We start from the raw sequence: 13939 nt of genomic DNA, 5'->3' as shown, positions 1-13939 counted from the left end.
CCTACAAGGCATATCCACTGCTGAACAGCTCTTACCATTAGGAAGATTTTCCTAATGCTTAGGTGGAATCTATTTTTCAGCAGGAGCAGAAAACCAGTTGTTCCCTCCTCAATACAACATCCTTTCAAATATTTAAACATAGCTATCAAGTCCCCTCTGAATCTTCTTTTTGTCAAGATAGACATACCCAGCTCCCTAAGCTACTTACAAAACTTTCACCACTTTAGTTGCCCTTCTCTGGACATGTTCTAGCTTCTCCATATTCTTCTTTGTAGTTCCCAGGACTGGACAAAGTGAGGATTTGGCTTTGCTTTCCTCTAAGGCAGAGAAGGAGAATGCCTTTACCAATGTTTCCCAGTAGGTTTCTGTAACTGAGCAGAGTTTGGAACCGTATTCTCCAGTCATTGTCCAATGCTCAAACCACAACGCCATATTGACTATCCTAGAAATTACAAAAAGTGACATCACCCAGAACATATAATTTCTAAGAAAGCCAATTTATTTATATTTCTCCAATAAAACCTGAATTACTGATCACCCGACTTCTGGTCAATAACATTTGGCAAACTGTGAAACCAAGATCACACTAATGATAACTATAGCAATTATATCAACATAAATGGATAGTCACTGGTTTTTGTGAAGGAAAGGGGTAGATGCCTTTGATACTCATGGTTGGAGCATAGTTATGTATAACAACACTGAGTTATTGTATAGAGTTGCTAGAGATAAGGGTCTCTCTGTGTATGTAAGTATGTGTTTTTAAGTCAGATGTCCATTTAAGGCAACCCCATGAATTTTATAAAGTTTTCTTAAGCAAGGAATAATCAGGGGTGAACTCTGCACCTTGAATTTAAAATCACACAGATCACTAACAGGTTGCCAGTTTTTATATGTATGTGTTGATTTCTGTAGGTTGTTCTGTTCCTATTTAAAAATAGATCCTTTCACACTACACTGTTATAGCTATATGTTTCTACTAACTGCCATGGTTCCATTCAGGAATTTGCAATTTAGGGAGGGGTAGTTCTCTTGCCTCATTGAACTGCACACCTGGGAGTACGTAGGATGAAGCCATGACAGCTAAAATAGTCTCTGTCTTCCCCCTCCATTTTTTTGCTTTTGCAAACTTCAGGTTATTTTCAGTCTATTTAAAGTTGTCTGTTATACATAGGCAATTTTGCTATGTACGTAACAGCACTCAGAAAATTAAATCAAAGATGGAATATTAAATTCTCAGACGTTTTGACTTTGCATTGTTGTAACATTTCCATTGGGCTCTAATTCAATCTTGATTCGTTTAGCTTTTGTTGATTTCCCTCTTTCCCCAGGTTTGTTGATGTTTGCCATCACACACATCCTGTATTCCTCAGCTTTTGGGATGAAGCCTTTAGATCTGAAATCGGGCCTGGTGATAGCCCTCATGTCCAGCTTCAGCTACACCTTCCTGTATAGCTACCTTTCGGGCCCCTTCACCTACTTGGTGGCCGTCTATGTTGCCTTGATTGGCTTCATGGGCTGGCGGGCCATGGCTGGAGTGCAGCTGTGCAATGATCTGTGGACATGGACCAAGCTCTCGGCCTGCATTGGTTCAGTCCTCTTCATGGTGTCGGATCTGACCATCGCTCTCAACAAGTTCTGCTTCCCCGTGCCCTACTCGCGGGTCATCATCATGGCCACTTACTATGCAGCTCAGATGCTTATTGCTCTTTCTGCTGTAGAGAGCCGGGACGAGGAGGTCTTCAAGAAGCAGAAGTAGATGGTGTTGTCTGTACGTCAGTCACAAACTCACAGACTCAGCTGAGGGGCACTGCAGCTGGGTCTATCCATTTCTGAGGACAATTCTGACTGTTTAGGTGAATCAGTGATCACAGACCTTTGCTTCCTCAAAGTGTTTCCTTTAGCGTTTAGCTGGTCCTCCTCCAGCCAGGTCTGCTGGAGTGTGGGCCCCACACTGGATGTTTAGATTGTTTCTGCAGAACTCTACTGTCTGACTTTCTCTGAATCCCCACCCCTGACCTGTGAAGTTTGTGAGAGGCCTCTCAAATAATACATGGGATTTGTCTGATACTGAAGCTGGTGCTGAACATTCCCGAAGCAGAAGGCTCTTCTCACAACTGTGTTTTTAAAAAGAAGGAAGGAAGGAAGTGGACAGAGGGAGAATAGACATTATATTGGGATTAAGAGCCTTACCTTCAACAGTGAATGTACAAGTCGTGAAAAGGAGCCTCGGTGCTGCTTGACCAAGCCCCTGTTCTTGTGCACATCGTAGTACAACTGTGAAATTCTTGTGTTTCTACACAGGGGACCCCCAGGACTTGAAAAACATGATAGGACATAGGGGAGTTTGTATGGGTATTACAGCTTGTGCTATCCCCAGGAGAAATCAGTCTAAATTCCAGATTCATACAACCACTTATTTATAGGCCAATGAAAGCCTTTCTTCTGAATGTGAATTCTGTGGAGCCTCTGGCGTTCTGCAGGCTTAAAAGCAACAGCAAAATGCAACAATATTCTCAGGCATGGGGTGGGCTGGGGAGATAAGAAAAGGGTTCTTTTTATTCTTTTCTTCTTTAAAAAGCAGGTCATGCTATGCCATTGATCGGCTTTCTTTAGCAGATGACTTCCACCATGCGTATTCTCTCTTTCCAGCACCCAAACATGGAACTGAGGAACAGTTTAAATATTCTCGAATGTCTCTATTTCTAGATGCTTTGTAATTGACCAGGTGGCCTGAAAAAAAGCCACCTGCTTGTCAGATCTGCTGCCATTGCTGTAGGAGGATCTGGGAAGAACTGGGAGTTAACATCTCTTCTCTACCCCACCCATCTCCAAAATCCCAAACAAGGCCAGTGGGTGGAAAAAGGACACAACAGCAACGATTGCTTTGTAGTATTCTGGTCACTGTGAACAAAGGCTGTGTTATGGATCACTAACAAGTATTAACAAGTTGTCGCTTCTGTTATGAGCTGGATGGACTATCAGGGAACAATATTTATTCAAAGTGGAGCCAATGAGCTTTCATGTATTTCTGCATGTGGCAAGTATATGTACCGGTTTTTATGGACACATGCACATCAACGTTAAGTTCACTTCCCCATCCTTTTCAACTTGAACTATAGAGTTGGCAGGTGCCTTCAGGCCTACAGCTGCAATACAGGTCATACTTGCAAGTACAGCAGCCCTTCCGCCAAAGTGCTGGGAGGGTCAGTCAATGCACCTCTTTCCCAAACGCATTCATCAAATTTCACAGGGTAGCACTGAGGATCAGTCTGAGAGAGGGTTGTGATTTGTGGAAGCTGCATACTTTTCTGTGTGTCTAGGATGACAAATCAGGTCTCAACTGACCTGACATGGCCTGATCTGCAGCAGTCTGTGTGGAGACCCTGTGTGCATCCCCTTATGGTCACTCATGAGATTTGGGGGTGGGGGAGGGCAGAGGGAGAGTGTACTTCTTATTAACCATAATGTTTTTGATTTAATGGACTTCTCTTAACAATCTAGCATACAAAGGATGCTGAAGCATTTGTTTCTTTTTTAATCTGAATAGGCATTATATGTGTCTTACATTTAGATTTCATCCCTCCTGTGTTCTGCTTGCACTGTGCAGAGAGATAGCTTTTCTTAAGTTTTGGTTATCTGTCAAAGCTCAGACACACATACACACACACCTTTTTAAAAAAGAAGGTAATTCTTAGGGCTGTTTCTAAAGCAGTTCTTGACATAATTCTAACTTCCTGCACCCTACAAAATATTCTTAGATAAAGTTGCATATGGCCACGTCCTAGTATTAGAAATGCCCTACAACTCTGGTCTTCAAGATCTAGCTATGGGGCATTGCTTGGTAGAGTCCAGATGGATTTACATTTGCATAAGTTGTGTCCAACTCCATGAAGTGATATCTTCCTGTTCAGTTATAAATATGGAATGTGCTTCAGTATTGAGGTCCTATTTATTCTACCCAGTTATGTTGTTCTTGTACCACTTCCACTGCCATAGTGTTTCCCTAGTATATTTTTGAATGTTTGAGTTGATTAATATGCTGAGACTTTTCCATGATTTGATCTCTAGCTTGATCCATTGCCAGGTGTTAAGGACCCCAGTATATCTTGAGCATAGCATTTAATCTCTGGTATGAGTATAGCCAGAATAATTCTAAATTAAACCATTCTGAAAGCCCAGGGATTGAAAATAGATTACAGCAATATACGCATGCACTTAAGGTCAAAATTAGAGCTGCTGTAGATTACAATTCCCTATTGTAAGGGCTAGGACTCATGGTGTTCACAAGATACTGTTGAATTGCAAGTCACATCAGCTCTAGCCAGCAGGCCAATGGTGGCGAATGTTAGGAATTTCAGCTCAACCTTATCTGGAAGAGTCCTCCTCTTGCTCCATGGATTCTAGAGTGTTGGAATCTGGACAATGAAAACCTTACAGACTTTCTACTAGAGGTCAGGCAGAAACCTGTTTCGATTTTAGACTAGGAGTGCCAGTAAGGACCGCAATGGTATTTCAGTCTAGACTTGTTTCTCTCTATCTCTCTTTGGATCTGATGTTGAAAGTATTGAGCCCATCAACTGCAGAAAGACTGTCCAGGAAAGCTGTGAAAAAATATGATTGAGGGAAGTTTGTGCCTACCATTTGATCTGTCAGGTTGTAATAGATTCCTTTGCATTCTGTTCCATTACTTGTTACACACACGTAGACTTAGATCCCCTGATGCTTACCACCCTATGTAATTGAATCTGATTGGGATTATTTTCTTATCCAGAACCCCATATGAAGAATCAACCGCAACAGTTTACCATTTCTGCTGAGGTATATTTGGCAGTGAATTTAGGATTTATTCAAAGACATACCCATGTTAATCTGTTTTAGTAGGAGATGTAAAGGAATCCCTTCAGACTCAGCAGGGAAGAAGACATTTTCTAGCATTACAACGTTTTTGTGGATAAGACCCTGGTTCACCAGGTGCAACACCCTTAGAGTGCTAGAATCGAGGACTGAGTTGGTTACACTTTGTGTTATGTGTTATATGGATGCAATTCAACTTGTCGAAGAACTTTTTGGGAGCTTATTGGGGGAGAAGTCATCATGCCAAGGCTCCCCTAAATCTTATAAAGTTTAAAGGGAAGGCTTCTTTTAAAAAAAATCCTGATCAAGCTACCTTGAGTCTCTATATCGGGAGAATGGCATAATAAAAATATCTCTATATAAAAGTCACGATATGTATATGTTTATATATTTGAACCACAAAGGCTCCTACATGGCATGATGGATCTGAACCAAACTTGGTACGCATGCCCTTCATGGTCCAACTTAAAATACTGGTGGGGTGAAGTGGGGGATGGCAGGGGATGACGAGAGTTGTAGTTCCATCACTTGAGGAGAGTCACATCATGGCCACTGATGATCAATCTGGACCAATTTGGCACAAATACACATTATGACCAAAATAAAATACTAGTGGAGTTTTTTTTGTTTTGTTTTTTTGTGGGAGAGGGAATGTTAGAGGACAAGGGAAGTTGTAGTATACCCACATCCAGGGGGGCATATGAATCCCACCAGCAATGAATCTAAACCAAACTTGGCACACATACCCATTGTGACCAACTTAATGTACTGGTAGTCATTGGGATGTGTAGCAGAGGATGAGGGAAGTTGTATTCCGCCCACATTCAGAGAGCAGGGTGAATCCAACCCACCATGGATTTTAACCAAATGTGGCACACATACCCATCATGACCAAGTGAAAATACTGGCAGGATTTGGGGGCATGGCAGATGATGATGGGAGTTGTACTCCATCCACAACCAGAGAGCCATGTGAATCCCACATGGATTGGGACTAAGCTTTGTATACATATCCTCCATGATCCAACAAAAATATTGGCAGGTTTAGGGGGAATGATCATATATGACGGGACTCTAGTAAACCACATCCAGAAAATTTTGTAAATCCATCATAAACGGACAAGAGAATCATAGTTAGAGAAGAGCCCACAAGGGCAACCAGTCCAACTCCCTGCCATGTAGGAAAATCAAAGCACCCCCAACAGATTTATACACAGTCTCTGTCTCTTTAATCTGCAAGTATCTCTTTTTTATAAAGTTACAAGCTTGGTAGATGAAGGAAATGCTATTGATATAGCACATCTTGATTTCAGTAAGGCCTTTGATAAAGTCCCCGATAACATTCTTACAAAGAAGCTAGTAACATGTGGGCTGGACAAAATTACTGTGAGGTGGATTGGGAATTAGTTGATTGATCAAACTTAAAAGCTGCTTCCCAATGGAGAGAAGTGAAGAGTAGAGAATCACAGGGGTCTGTCCTGGGCCCAGTTTTATTCAGTATCTTTATCTTAATGATTTGGATGATGGGACAGGAGGTATGCTTATCTAGTTTGCAGATGACCCCAAATTGGGAAGGATAGCTAATAAACCAAAGGACAAGACAGAATCCAAAATGACCTTAAACATAGATTTGAGTCTCAAAACAGTGTGCCACTATTGTGGCTACATTTTAAAACTAAAACTAAATATTTTCATATTTCTAAAATAAATGAATTACTTTTACTTCCTTTGTGGCAGGAGTGTGTGTGTACATGCACAAATGCTACCTATGGATGGCTGGAGGGATCCTCTTATCCATCTCATTGTCACATCAGTACCACAATGTGTTGTAGGTCCCTTTATATCTTGTACCAAGAAAAAAGATGAGATGTGAATTGAACAGACTAACAAAACATATACAGAATGAAGCAGCAGCCTAACCCAGCACTTGAACCTTGTCATATGCCATGCCCTCTTCCATCATTTAGTGATGACTATATATCTAGACATATAACCAGAAAAATAACAAAAATGTGATGTGTACCACAAAAATAGTAAACCTCCCTCCCTTTAAATCATAACTATAATGTAGTTACACCTTCATGTTTTGGAAAGGGAACCAATTAGAAGTAATTATGTCTACAAGATCTTAGCAAGCAGTTTCTTTTATATCAAAGAAACTCAGACGAAGGAAACCCTACCACTATTTTTGATGGTCAGTTTTACTGTAGCCTATAATACCATCAAATTCTTCCTAGTATTCAGCTGAAAACCACTGTCTGGTAATTTAAACACATTGGTTTGGAACTTGTGCTCTGGAGCAATCAGGTCTGGGGACAGGGACAGTGTTTCAAGTAATGGAGATCATGCTCAGCTAACATAGGAGAAGCATAGCCAGCTTAGGGGAAGGTCGAGATCTCAGAGGAAGAACATGTTTTGCAGATTGAGTGAGAGATGCTCAATTCCTTCTTTTTCCAAGTAGGAATAGGAAAGACCCTATAATGCTATCAGGCCTGGGAGGTACTTCCAAACTTGAACTAGGCAAATCTGTGGCATGATATGGTATGAAGTAGCTCAGAAGTTTTGCATGAAGCTTCAGGTACAATCCCTGGAATTTTGAGGTTAAAATATAAAAACAACTGTTTCCCCAAATGACTGCTAGTCAGATCTCACTGTAGCCCAAGTTTAGGCAATTTTGTAAACCTCTAGAAAATGCTGGACTGCAATGCCCAGCCTCCCCAGCCAGCATAGCCAATGGTGAGAGATGCTAGCATTTTCTGTGTTAAAGAACACCAAGAGGTTCGCAAGTTGCTCACCTGAGTATAAGTTGTGCTGGGTTGCAATTAGACTCACTTGGAGACTATGTTGCAATATAACTTATCAATCCCCCCCCCCGCCCCAATATTTCCACACCTTCTTTGAAAGGCTTCTGTGAAAATGTTCCAGTTTGCATCCAGTTTTGCTCAAGACAACTGCTTGTTTCCAGCTGATCCCAAAATCAGAAAGCAAAGAAAGAGCATTTCCGCTTGAATAAAAGTTGAGCAAATGGCTCTTTAGACTAGTGCTTGCTGGGGAAAAAATTAAGCCCTAATGTTCCTCTCTTCTGGGATCTTTTTAGCTTGCCCGCTCACTCCAGTAATAAGTGCCATGCAATATACTACAAATGGGCATAAGGGCACTGTGAGTTTCTCCTTAGTTGTCTGCTGGCTATTAGCACCCATTTCTCCATCCAGATGATAAGCAGATTTTATACCCACTGCTTTCCCTACAGTCATTACCAAAGTGGCATGTCCTCTCTCAAAAGAGCTGCCAAAGGCTCTCTCCTTTAATGTGTCTCTTTTCTTTGAATGAATACCAGCTCCACATAATAGAACCGTTGACCTCTTTTTCCTCAATTCAGCCCACCAGTTACACAAGTCTAAAGTTTCCTATAGAATAATTCTACTTCCTCCTTTATGCCTCACAGTTTCATGTGAAGGCATCATCTTTTTAAAGCACTCCTAGGAATATTTGGACTCCTTCAGTTTTAATGTGAAGGAATCTCATTAAAAATTAAATTCAATATTTTTGCATGCATTATGGGAAAGTAAAAGAAAAAAAGGATTGTAGATCAAATATGAAGATTTGAAGAAAATCTTTTAGAATCATAGAATCATTTAACTTTGCTAAAACAAAATTTGAGCAGGATTTTAATTTGCACATAATGGGTACAGTGTTCCCTCACTACTTTGTGGTTTGCTTTTCATGGACTTGCTGTTTCGTAGTTTTTTAAATAAACACTAAAATAATATTATAAATCATAAAAAACTATGATTTACAGTGGTGATGGTCTCAGTCTGGTGCAGGTGGCGGGGCGGAGAAGGAGCTCAAATGGCAGCGGGAGGAGAAGGAGGCGGCGCCATGTTCTTCTGCCTCTTTCTTCCCTCCTTCCCTCCCTCCCTCTTTCTACTTCCTTCCTAAGGAGAAGCCTAGCATCCCTACTTCGCAGATTTTCACTTATTGTGGGTGGTCCTGGAACATAACCCCTGCAATAAGTGAGGGAACTCTGTATATACTTTGGCTGCAGTTAGACAGAGACCTGTGGTTTTTTGTTTTTAAATCCACTGATTCATGGTGATCTTATCATGTGTTTTCTTGGTAAGTTTTGTTTGTAAGTAGGTTGCCATTCCCTTTCTCTGAAGCTAAGAAAGTGTGACTTGCCCAAGGCTGTCCAGTGGACTTCTGTGGCTGAACAGGGACTTCAACCTTGGTCTTCAGGAGTCTAAGTTAAGCACTCAAATGTTTATAAAATGGTGGGTTTCGCACTATACACTATCAACAAGCCTTGTGGCACTATTTCACCTTTTTTTTTCTTAATTGATTTTTTTCTAGTAAGAGAAAATTATGGAAGAAGCAAGGTGAAAGTGATGCTAATTGAAAATGTCACTTGTACTTCCTTTGAACTTTCATCAATGGGATGATGCCATTGTCTAGTTAAGACTTTGGCTGAAAGCTACCTACCTAGTGGTAATGACTTGAGGCTGCCATGTTAAGGGGTATGGGATCCGTTTCAAGTTTTAATTCTAACTTGAAAGAAATTAGCCAAGGTACTGAAGCTGTAGAGGGATCAGGTTCAGCACTTTGGATAGTTCCTTTGGAGCCTTGACTAAAGTTCAGAATGGAGTCACTCCCCCCCACTGCCACTGCCTTACAGTACTTTGAAATGCAATCTGGAGAGATGTAATCAGGAGAGTAAAATGTCTTATTACAAAATGCCTCTGCTTCTGAGTTCACATCCTAACAGGCTTTTGTTCTTTTTAGGTGTGTAATGTACACACACACCCACACACCACTATGGCCAAAAGCCTAACTGAGTCCACATCTCCACATGCCCAGTTGGGTATCCCCACTGCCTGGCATGCACTGGGAGGGCACCCTGTTGCTCTGGCCAGGAGGAAGGGAGGAAAGAGGAGAGGAAATTGAGACCACAGAGAAGCTGCTAGTCTCAACGTGGTCATGGAAAAAGGGAATGAGAGTGTACTTTCAAATGAAATGCACCAGCCCTTTCTTTCCCCCAAATGCTCAGAGCAGTTAAATATTTATGGACTGATTTACTTTGTCCCTCCCTTCTTTCCCCATGAGGAAATGACAATATCTGTTGACAGTGCAAGGTTACTGGATGGTGTGTAAGGGCATGCACCCTGTCCAAAAAGAAACTTGGGTGCATGTAAGTCACCAAAAGGATGCCAGGCTATATTGGCAAGTAATACACACACAGAGAGAGATAATAGAATGGGATTGAAAACAAAATGTGATTGTTCCAAATTTAAATTCTTATTATGGCTCCAGTGGCATTATACATTGTTGAATGAGTGCCTACTGTGTTGCTGCTTCTGGGTGTCATGAAACCAGATAAGGAACAATTGGCAGCAAGGCTAGGGGATCCTTAAAAATACGAAGAAACATTCACAGCACTTTGGGAAGGTCTGATGGGCTTGAATGAAAGACCTGATTCATAGTAACACAAGGATGAATAATCTCTTGGGCTTTAATGCTGTTGCATAATATGGTCAGCATATCATTCATGTGAGATACTGTGTCTGGTTTGGGTAAAATGGCCATAAGAGGATTGGGCAATGTGGCATCTTCATTCATCCAGCTGGTTTATCTGTTGGCCCCACCATGACCTCAGCCCCTTCTGGGACTGTAGGGTAGCCCAGTAAGTCTCATGCCTAGTCTTTGCCAATTGGTTTCTATTTTGGAAAACTACTGCAGAAATAATGTTCACATAGTGTACTTTTTCCAGGTAGATGGATGGGAATCTAGGGTTTAAAGGAAATAAAGGTGACAATCACTACAAAGTTGCATTTAAAAGTTCTTTACTCTGAACAAGGCTTAAAAATCAATTTGTAAGGAACAGCTGGTGAGTTCAAATGTGCGGTCATAGGCCCCGAGTAATGTATTGTAAATTGGCATTTTCTTTTTAAAGCAAGTGTGTGCATGCATGTATGTGCTCATGTGTCTGGACAGATGACACTTGTATTGTTAGGTTGATTCCACTATAGAGGGTAAACCACTCAGAAACTTTTCATTCCAGTCATTGGAGAAGAACTAAAATAATGAAAAGCTGATGAAAAGACTTGGGGAAATGTAACTCTTCTTTGGTTGAAGCAACAGTGCAATTCTATCTCTCTTAAAGCATATGTCATCTTGATAAATAAAAGTCCTGATAATCATTCATTTTTTTTGGTTTTGGAAGATCTTTTTTGCCATTGGGAGGAAAATTCTAAATAAATGTTTCTGTATCTTACTCAAGTTCTCTGCACTGTGTACATTCCCTTTTCAGGGAATTTAACTTTCTGCACATTTAGGTATCCCATTTTATATAATTCACTGCAATGAAGTAATTTTCTTGCTTTAGTTATTTGGAATAAATATAATTTTAATATCAGTACTCTAAAACTAATAGTTTAGTGGGCAATTACTTCTGAACTGCATATTGCTATTCCTTGTCACCTCTTGCAGGACTAAAAGAAATGTGTGTCTGTAGGGATTCATATATAAATGTTTCCCTAGCTCAGTTTAATTAGTGGTAATTAACATTCCACTCCAATGATACTAATTATGCATAATCATGGACTGAGAGTTCATGAGAAAATAGGTAAAAGTATTCCACATGTTGACTGAGAGGGAAAATGTCATATAATTCAGCAAGTTTAAAAACATTTAATAGCTTGTTTCTATGTGCACATTACTACCCTGCTGTTGTTTCTTTGTGAGCAAAATGATGTTGTGAGGCTGTAGTGTAGTGGAAGAAAGCAACATTTTGCAAGTGGGATGTGAGGATTGGTGTCCAATTTCACCCAGCAGAAGGCAGTGGCTCACCCACATGGTTCTGCACCCTGGTAGGAAGGTATCTTTGAAGTACCAGCTACAAGACATTTACTCTCTGAAGGCTCAGGGCTTCAGGAAATCTGGGATGGTGATGACATCTTTTTCTGCTCCTAGCTATTATTTCTGGGAGTTACCTAAGTGTTCCCACCGTCCTCTCCTCCATAACTAGTGGTTTATGAAAAGAGGTAGAAAGTGATGTTGGTAACTTCTGCAATGTCCAACAAAATGTACTCTATGATAATCCCAGATTATGCAAGTGTTTGTTTCTCCAAGACTCTGGCCATTTAATTTGGCTGTGAGGAATTCCAGACATCCCTTTCCTTTCCTTTTCCCACCATCAGCATTAATCAAGTGAGTTGCTAATTGGTTTGACCGGTGATCTATGACTCCAGAGACTAGGGTTCAAATTCTCGCTTGGCCATGAAAACTGACTGGGTGACTCTAGGCAAGCTAATACTGTCATATTTCAGAAAACACACAATAATAAATTGACGAATAATTTCAGCACTATAGAAACACATCTTGTGTTCCAGTTCCCAGTTAATGTACCAGTCACATAAAAACTAAACATTGTCATATGGGTCAAAATATCATAGACCTGCAGTGAAAACTAAGTAACTTTGAATTCAGAGGCAAACACAATGTTAGAATCTTTCATGCTGGGTTTGTTTTCCTCTTTTGTTCAGCATAGAGAATATTTTGTTGTGTGTATTTTTCTTTTAAATGTAAAACATCCTACATGCATATAGATATATTACAAATTAAAAATCTCTGGCCAAAATGCAAAACTTGTTTGATGGATTTTTCTTTTTGTTTCTTTGTCGTGCTTAAAGCAGAGGTGGGAGAAGTCCAGTATTCTTGTGAACATGAAGTTCTAGGACCTATTTGGGTGTTGGGGTTCAGCACCGTGGATAGCTCCTTCAATGCTTGGATGAAAGCCCATAGTGGATTCATTCCTCTGACATGGAAGTCAACAGTGCCATTGCATGTGTAGAATCAGTGGAGGAAGATCTATACCTTTCACAAGTACACCAAGGACTGGAAACATACAACTCTTGGTCAGGGCTGATGGATGTTACAGTTCAAAAGCGTCTGGGAAATCACATAATCCCCATCTCTGCTGTATATTAGTGAACAATCCATAAGACTTTCATGTATCCAAGTAAAAGTAGTCCACTGACCGTGACCTGGTGACCATTGTGATTTTAAGGAGAGCATGTGAACTACAAATGTGCAAATTGGCTCTGATTTTGTAGCTCATGTGTTGTTATGGCAACACTTAATATTGAATGAATGTTCTTTCCAAAGTTTAATGCATGATATCATGAATGTAATTCAAGGATGCCGTCGAGTGCTCAGACTTCCAATATTAGATTAGTATGCAGCATGACTAAATTACTTCACTGATAGGTTAGCATCCTCTTAGTATTATGCTTACCTAAATTCCCTTGCACCTGCACATGTACGTTTTTGCTTATGTGTGATATTCAAATGTAGCTCAGGGTTCTGAAAGTGGAATTATGCATGTTGTCCATTGCATTTTGTTGCAACTGTGCATGGCACATGGTTCTTTTTTTAATTAGTTGATTGCATTTAGTTGTGTTAACATTGAAATGCTGTGACAAGGTGGCATAGTACAACCAATACATGCTTGTGAGAACACAAAGTTATGTTAAGACTTCCCTATGCAGGATCTCAACCACTGGTATCTTGGGGGGATTCATTTGCATAGCTATGTACTAAAACAGAAAAATTTATCTTCACATCTATACATACTTAAAAACCATGGTGACAGACCTTAAAGAATTTCCTTAAACACACATAAAACCAAAGTGCCAAAACCCTACTGAGTTAATGATAGCAAGAATTTCTTTTAGTAGAATTAGCAAACCAGGGGCCTTTTCACACAACATCGTTAAAGCAAATCATTTCACTTTAATTGTGCTGGTTCCATCTTTTGGAATTTTTGTACTTGCAGTTTATGCAGGCATATTTGCTGTTCCTCCGGCATCCCCCTTCCACAAACTACATATTCCAGATTTCATAGGATGAAGCCATGACATTTAAGGTGGAATCATAATGCTGCAACTGCATAGTGTGAAAGAGCCAACTGGAACTGGAATTAAATTGACTCCAATTCTCCTGCTTTAACTTTTTTTTACAGTTCAGACCAATAGTATAATAACTTTTCTCCTTGAAATGATATCTGGAAAATTCACTTAGAGCCAAGT

The 13939-nt window shown here is 40.3% G+C and overlaps 1 protein-coding gene across 1 annotated transcript in view; it reads left to right on the top strand.

The window, feature by feature from the left end:
• Positions 1 to 5226, top strand: part of tmem86a (transmembrane protein 86A) — a 52021-nt gene extending 46795 nt beyond the window's left edge. The window contains exon 3 of the mRNA XM_003214812.4: positions 1332 to 5226. Within this exon, the coding sequence (XP_003214860.1) occupies positions 1332 to 1759 (428 nt within the window). The 3' untranslated portion in view covers positions 1760 to 5226. The remainder of the gene's footprint in view (positions 1 to 1331) is intronic.
• Positions 5227 to 13939: the final 8713 nt, after the last annotated feature.

This window comes from Anolis carolinensis, chromosome 1, assembly GCF_035594765.1.
Source record: "Anolis carolinensis isolate JA03-04 chromosome 1, rAnoCar3.1.pri, whole genome shotgun sequence".
NCBI lineage: Eukaryota > Metazoa > Chordata > Lepidosauria > Squamata > Dactyloidae > Anolis > Anolis carolinensis.
This window is presented reverse-complemented; position numbering and strand designations above follow the sequence as displayed.